We start from the raw sequence: 6603 nt of genomic DNA on the forward strand, positions 1-6603 counted from the left end.
TATATATATGCACTATTAACTAAGTCATCAAAAGCCATGACTATTCATCAAACAGAAGAAGAGTAAGAAAAAAAACGCTATCAGGATAGTGATGTCTCAGAGCTTTCCAAAAGCTGCCTTAGCTCTATCTTATTATACACTAAAACCCATCTACCACTATACATAACATAACAGTATACACAGATTCGAAAGATTCCTTTGTACGTTATACTCTCCCGAATGAACCAAACACTCATTCTTCCACAGCTATAATCCTTAAATTGGTTAAATTTGGGATGTGTTTTTAAAAATGCATGGAACCACAAAGTGCACCCAGCAATATAATTCCATTGAACCCAAAAAAAAAATTGTTGATTTGGGATGTGTTGAAAATATATATGTGGATTTGCTGATGCTTCCTAATTTGATACTCTTAACTTCTTCATTTTTTTTTTGTTTCTTTTCTATTTGGTTTGATTTGATTCAATTACTAAATATCAATCCAAAATACTTCTTACACTCTTAATTAGATGATCTACTTCGCTATTTGTTTGAAACCCCTCAGCTTTCAAAGGTTGCTTTCAAAATTAGCTTTTTGCTTTATTCATGTTACTGCACGCACATAGACATCTTTACCGTATCTTTTGGCCTTTCAGGTTACTGCACACACATGTGTTTATGAATTTACCAATAGTGACAAAAAACTTCACTGCATTATATTATTATATATTTTTAGACGATAATAAGGCAAAAAAGAACAAAAACATTAGGGCTGAAAATGAAAGCATCTATATATATATACGACCCACTAGATGGGGGAACCATGTTGTCAGTTTTTTACCTTTTTTATGAAGTTCTCGGACCATTGCACTTATTTTTAGCTTGACTTTGAGTCTTCGACCATTGATACCCACACCTATATTAATTACATGATACTATACAAATCTTCATCCAAAATTTTATCAGTGTTGGGTCAATTTTTCCTTTCACCTACATTTATACTTCCATGTCTTTGAAACTCATTCAACTATAAGGTGGTGATTAAAACTATTACAACCAATTAGTAAATTTATGCAATTGCTAATGATTGCAAGTTTTTAATTAGCTATCAGTAAATAAGTGCCTTTGGAATTTTATTCCAAACGTGTACACATGCATGATTTCCAAATAATACTGGCGCTGGTTCCTATCAATAGTATAAGAAAAACTTGTCTTAACTATTCAATAACACGCTTGCATTTCTAAATTCGAGCAACGTCCACAATACACCCTAACTTGTAAGAGAAGAAGACCGACTTAAAAACAACAAACAAAAACTAAGTTTTGACCGTAAGATTCAACAAGTATACCGACATACGTAAATGCTAGGGAACGGAGTTGATTAACGATGACAAGCAAGTGAGACAAAATGTCACACTGTATTCTCTTTCTCTTTCACTATGCCTATCTATTTCTAACTCTATCTCTTTATATATCTATGCTCATCTCTTGTTTACTGCATGCTCTCCCACTTTGTTTTAACCTGCAGAAAACATAGTGTATTGCGAAGAAAAAACTTCTTGGTCACGCCTCTAGCGCTCGATCGTATGTTCCAACTTCCAAGTTCCAACAAAACTCTAATATCTATATGTAGTTTTTTCCGTCACGGTGGAGTTTGTTCATTTTTAACCAGCTTCTGATCTCGTTGTCTTCTTGTTAAATAAAATTAAGGAAATGGAATGGTCAATGACGAACAACGTACAAAACAAGAGAGCTGATTCCTTGCCACAGCCACAGCCATGGCTAGAGTCTAACTACTCTAACTCGCTATGCAGCGTCAACTATAATCCTTACGCAGGTATGTGCACACATATATTAATTTTACCACACCAATTTAGGTACGTAGATTCTTTCGTTTTTTTTTTTGTTTTTTTTTAATCAACCCCATAGTCTTAGCTCTCTGTAGATTTATTGCAATGGGGTAAGGGTTTTTTTATCCACATTCACCAAAATGTAGGTATATGTTATAAGAATCACAAATTTTAGAATTCTGTAAGTGCATTCCAAAACCATTCCTAAGGAGAAAAAAAAGCACGTCTAATTTTTCTGGTATATAATTTATGTGAGGAATTACATTCCAAAGGGGCATTCCAAAAACCTTTTGATATGTAATCTAAAAATATTAATTCTTTGGAGAGAAATTTACAGAGCGGAAATTTGGCAAAATCTGGATGAGTATCGGAATTACTAATAAGAGAAACGATTTGCTGAATTTGTTGACTAACTGATAAAAATTGTGTAGAATAAGCAGGTAATAAATTTAAACATGATAATTGCCAAAACAGACTAATAAATGAAGATCTTACGAAAAAGTTGATTCATAAAAGTAACCATCCATATTAAAATAAGAATTATGCCCGACTCCACCATTACCATTTAAAAATTTAAAGAAAATAATAACTTTTGCCAAATATGAAGAATATGTTTTGTTTTATAAAGGAATAAAAACCTGTTTTAAACAAAAAAAAAAAAAAAAAGTTTGTTTTGATGATGATCTGCATGTCTGGAACAGGAATAAATTTACATATGAAAGCAGTAATTTTCTGCAGTTCAGTAAATTTCCAATAAAGAAAAATGTGTCACTATTTACTTTCAGCCAAATTAGCAATTCCTTTTCGTCTTTTTTAGTGTCACATTTTCTTCTAGTGATCAGTGTGTACGTTTTGTCGTTTTGTTTCGGTTATTATTAATTTTGAATATATGCTCTACAACAAAACAGGAAATTCATCTTGTAATAAGCCTGCATACACGCAAACCGGACCGGTTATATCTATACCGGAATCAGAAAAGATCATCTTTAAAGCGTACCAGTGTGATCCGGGTAACAACAACGAGATGATAAGAAAGAACAAGAGGCTAGCGAGTGAACAACTAGCTTCCCTTGAACTACGTTTTCAAGAAGATTTCAGGTTAGATACAGAGAGGAAGTTTAAGCTAGCGGAGGAGCTTGGTCTGGAGCCACGTCAGGTCGCAGTTTGGTTCCAGAACCGCCGTGCACGCTGGAAGGTGAAGCATCTCGAAGAGTCATACGACTCGCTTAGGCAAGAGTACGATGCTGTTTGGAGAGAGAAGCAGATGCTACACGATGAGGTCTAGCTAGGCACTATTCATATATATATATGGAGTCTTATTTGTCAATATAATCTTTGCTTGCTTCAAAGATCAGACCCGTCACAACAAATTGACATGTGATGCAGGTGACTAGGCTGAGAGCTATAATACTAAGAGATCAGGGTTTGATGATGAACAACAATCAAATCGCTGGAGGAGATAATACTGATCATAACGATATTGGTGAATACAATAGTCCCATGATGGTTGATTTTTCTTTGTTGGCCAGCACAGCTTTACCCGTGGTAACTTGTTGCTGCTCCGATCTTGCAGAGATAGAATCTTAGTTTTATAAACGTTAAGAACTTGTACGATTTTTAACATATTATGAACGTCCTATCAAACGAACGAGTTCCACGCTTACTATGATCAGATTAAAATCCCTAGAACATATTATATAATACACATAATGGCATTGGCATTTGCAGAGGCAGAGTGTTATGTAATTGAACGACGTGACATCTACAATTAATGGGGTGAGGTTTTGGGCCTCCTATTTTGGGTTGTATAGATGAGATTTAAAAAGTTTTTTTTTTTTTTAAGTTAAACATATAAAAAGCAATGTGTTATCATGCTCTTTACTTATTAGCATTATCAAATCCAAAAACAAAAACAAAAACAAAAACAAAAACAAACAAACTCTAGTTAGTATACATTTTTTACAAAACCAATCCCCGTACTTTTTGACTACTTTCACTACACAACCTAAACAAAATAAAACGACAAACCAACCCAAAATGTAATTGTTTTGTCTTTCCAGAACCAGTAAAAAATTATTACCTTATTTTCTCGTACAGAATAATATCTTCGATTTCCCTGGTAATTAAAATTTTTCTATTACTTTACTGCGCAGAAGGGTAAAAGTAACAAAATTTAGAGAGTTAATTAATTATAAATATCTGAATAGTTACAGAAAACAATAATAACGGATGGATTCTCCTCATTCCTGGATATCTGAGTTTTTTTTCCTTCTGTCTTCCTTTTTTTTGTCTAATGCATGCATCAGACTCTGTTTAAAGTTCTTTTGAATGTATTCAATTTATTTAAATGTTTCTCTAGCCTATCATACAAAAATGTTGTTATTTTGTCGTTTCTCAGACTCTTCTTATTAACTAGTTAACCATGATTAATTTCAACTATTACCTTCTGGTTCTAAACTTAATTTCTCATTATATATATGAAAAGATCATAGAAAATTAAACAAAAAAAAAATATCTAATTGTTTTTGAAGACAATGCACGTGAGTACGCATTTTAGATAACAGTACTCATCATACTATAAATTTCAATAGGAGGATGTCGATCGTTGTCTTATATATCAATCAACTGCACACAACACAAATAATCTTGTCTTATAATGTATTTGTATCGATTCGCTAGCTGATGCTTAATAATTGCAACTCCTTTGATACTTAGCTTTCAAACTTCTTTGTTTTTTTTTTTTTTTTTTTTTTTTTTTTTTTTTTTTGGTTTTGGTTTGATTTAGTAACTAAAATTATTCAAAAGTTCTTTCTTTGTTGCTTTTTTCGGTTACACATTCTTAACTCTTTATATAGATGATCGACTTGGCTATTTGTGCTGATTTCCTAGCTTTCAAAGGTTGCTTTCAGAGTTAGCTTTATGCTTTTTTCATGTTACTGCACATATACATATATTTACCATAGATTTTGGCCCTCTCAGTTTACTGCACATTTATGTTTATGGACTTACCAATAGTGACAAATCTTATTGCATTATTATATAAAACCTTGTGAATTTTGGATGGTGCGTGTATATTAGACAAAACAAGAAGAAAAATATCTTAGGGTAAAAAAAACATGGAGGCAGATTTATATCATACCCTAAGGAGGGGTGAACCATGTCTTCAGTTTTTTTCTATGGAGTTTTCTTAGGGGACCATTTCACTTATTTTAAGCTTGACTTTGACCATCGATACCTGAACCTCTATATATATATATATATCGACTACATAAAATGACAAATATAAATCATCTAAAATTTCAACCAAAAAAAATATATAATTCAACTACATTTATATTTCTATATCTTAAGAAATTTAGTAAGCTATAAGGTGGTGAATGAAATGTTAAAGTCCACAGCTGGTAGATATATAGATTTATGTAAATGCTTAAAGATTTCAAGTTTAGTATAGTTCCAGTATAATTATTCCACTGAGATTTATGTTTTAATTACGATCTTTTTTTTTTTTTGTCATCGACAGTACAAAATCAGCTCAAATGAGCCAATGTGGAAAACATTTGTTTACAAACTTAACAAGAGACGGCATGGTGCGAACATTTCGATCTTATGATACTTTCTTTAAGAAATGGTGCATTATACAGAATTTGCCAGTCCATTAATTTATTTTTATTAAGTCTTTTTATGTAAATTTTATATGTATATGGCTTTGGAATCACAAGTTTCGTAAGAATTTTGATTCAAATAGTTTCCAAATAATACGAAACCGTCTTGGTTGGCTCAAACTTGTAAGGTGCTGTTCGTTTCTTCATCCAGCAGATTCATCTAGGTGGAGATGAAAACTGATGTTCGTTTAAGCCAATTTTTCGGAACAGTTAGATGGTGCAGTTAAATGAGTTTTATAAAACTCATCCAAAAAAGGCTAAAAATTCGGCTGAGCCGAGACGGAGCAGCTGGCTTGAGCCGGTTCAGCCAATATCGCAAAAACCCTAAAATACCCTTGTATAATTAATCATATTGCCTTTTCTTCTTCTAGCCTCCAGAGAACAACAACGAAGAATAGGGTTTTCCTTAGACTCTCTCCTCTTTCAAGCTCTCGCCGGATCAAGCTCTCGTCGGAGCAATCTCTCGCGGCGCCGGATCAATCCCTCACCGGATCGATCTCTTACCGGAGTATAGGTTTACAAACCCCCTTCTCTCTCTCTCTCCATCCCTATCTCTCTGTCTCTCTTGCTTTCTCTCTTTATCTCTCTGGTTTCTCTCGCTCCCTCTCTTTATCTTGCAGTAAGAAGAAGGATTTGTTCTTGGGTTTACTCTAAAATGGTTATTTTGAAGTAATAAGTTGTAGATATTAGTTGGTTTTGATTCATTTGAAAACGAGATTAGAAAACTAGTTTAGAACTAGTCTCAAGCTTCTCTCCGTTGTTATGTTTGATTCATTTTTGATTCATTTGAAAACTAGTCTCAAGCTTCTCTCTGTTGTTATGTTTATGTCAAAATGTGAAACAATGTTGTATTTAAGTCTTGTGATGATGATGGTTTGTGATTACTCGTATGCTTGTGATGATTATGTTACTCGTATATGCTTGTGATGATGGCTTGCTGGTCATGTCCTTGTGTTTTTGGCTAGTTTCTGCTTCATGTTTATAGCTTCTGGTTGGATTAGTTAGTTGGTATTATTCTGTTTTTGTGTTTCGTTGCCGTTTATGGGCTGTTCCTTTGTGTTCATGTTTAACACGATGGTGTCTTTGTCAAAGACAGCCATGATTGTATATGA

The 6603-nt window shown here is 33.3% G+C and overlaps 2 protein-coding genes across 2 annotated transcripts in view; both read left to right on the forward strand.

Moving 5' to 3' along the window:
• The first annotated feature begins 1692 nt into the window (after positions 1–1692).
• LOC17884511 (putative homeobox-leucine zipper protein ATHB-51) lies at positions 1693–3416 on the forward strand. Its single transcript, XM_006289285.2, has 3 exons — positions 1693–1816; positions 2738–3108; positions 3216–3416. Exons 1-3 carry the CDS (start codon positions 1693–1695, stop codon positions 3414–3416), a joined length of 696 nt encoding a protein of 231 aa, XP_006289347.2.
• A 2409-nt stretch (positions 3417–5825) lies between these two features.
• LOC111830109 overlaps positions 5826–6603 on the forward strand; it is a 1630-nt gene continuing 852 nt past the window's right edge. Inside the window, exon 1 of the mRNA XM_023781312.1 lies at positions 5826–6005. The gene's annotated coding sequence lies outside the window, so the exon portion shown is untranslated. The remainder of the gene's footprint in view (positions 6006–6603) is intronic.

This window comes from Capsella rubella, unplaced genomic scaffold, assembly GCF_000375325.1.
Source record: "Capsella rubella cultivar Monte Gargano unplaced genomic scaffold, Caprub1_0 scaffold_6, whole genome shotgun sequence".
NCBI classification, from domain to species: domain Eukaryota; kingdom Viridiplantae; phylum Streptophyta; class Magnoliopsida; order Brassicales; family Brassicaceae; genus Capsella; species Capsella rubella.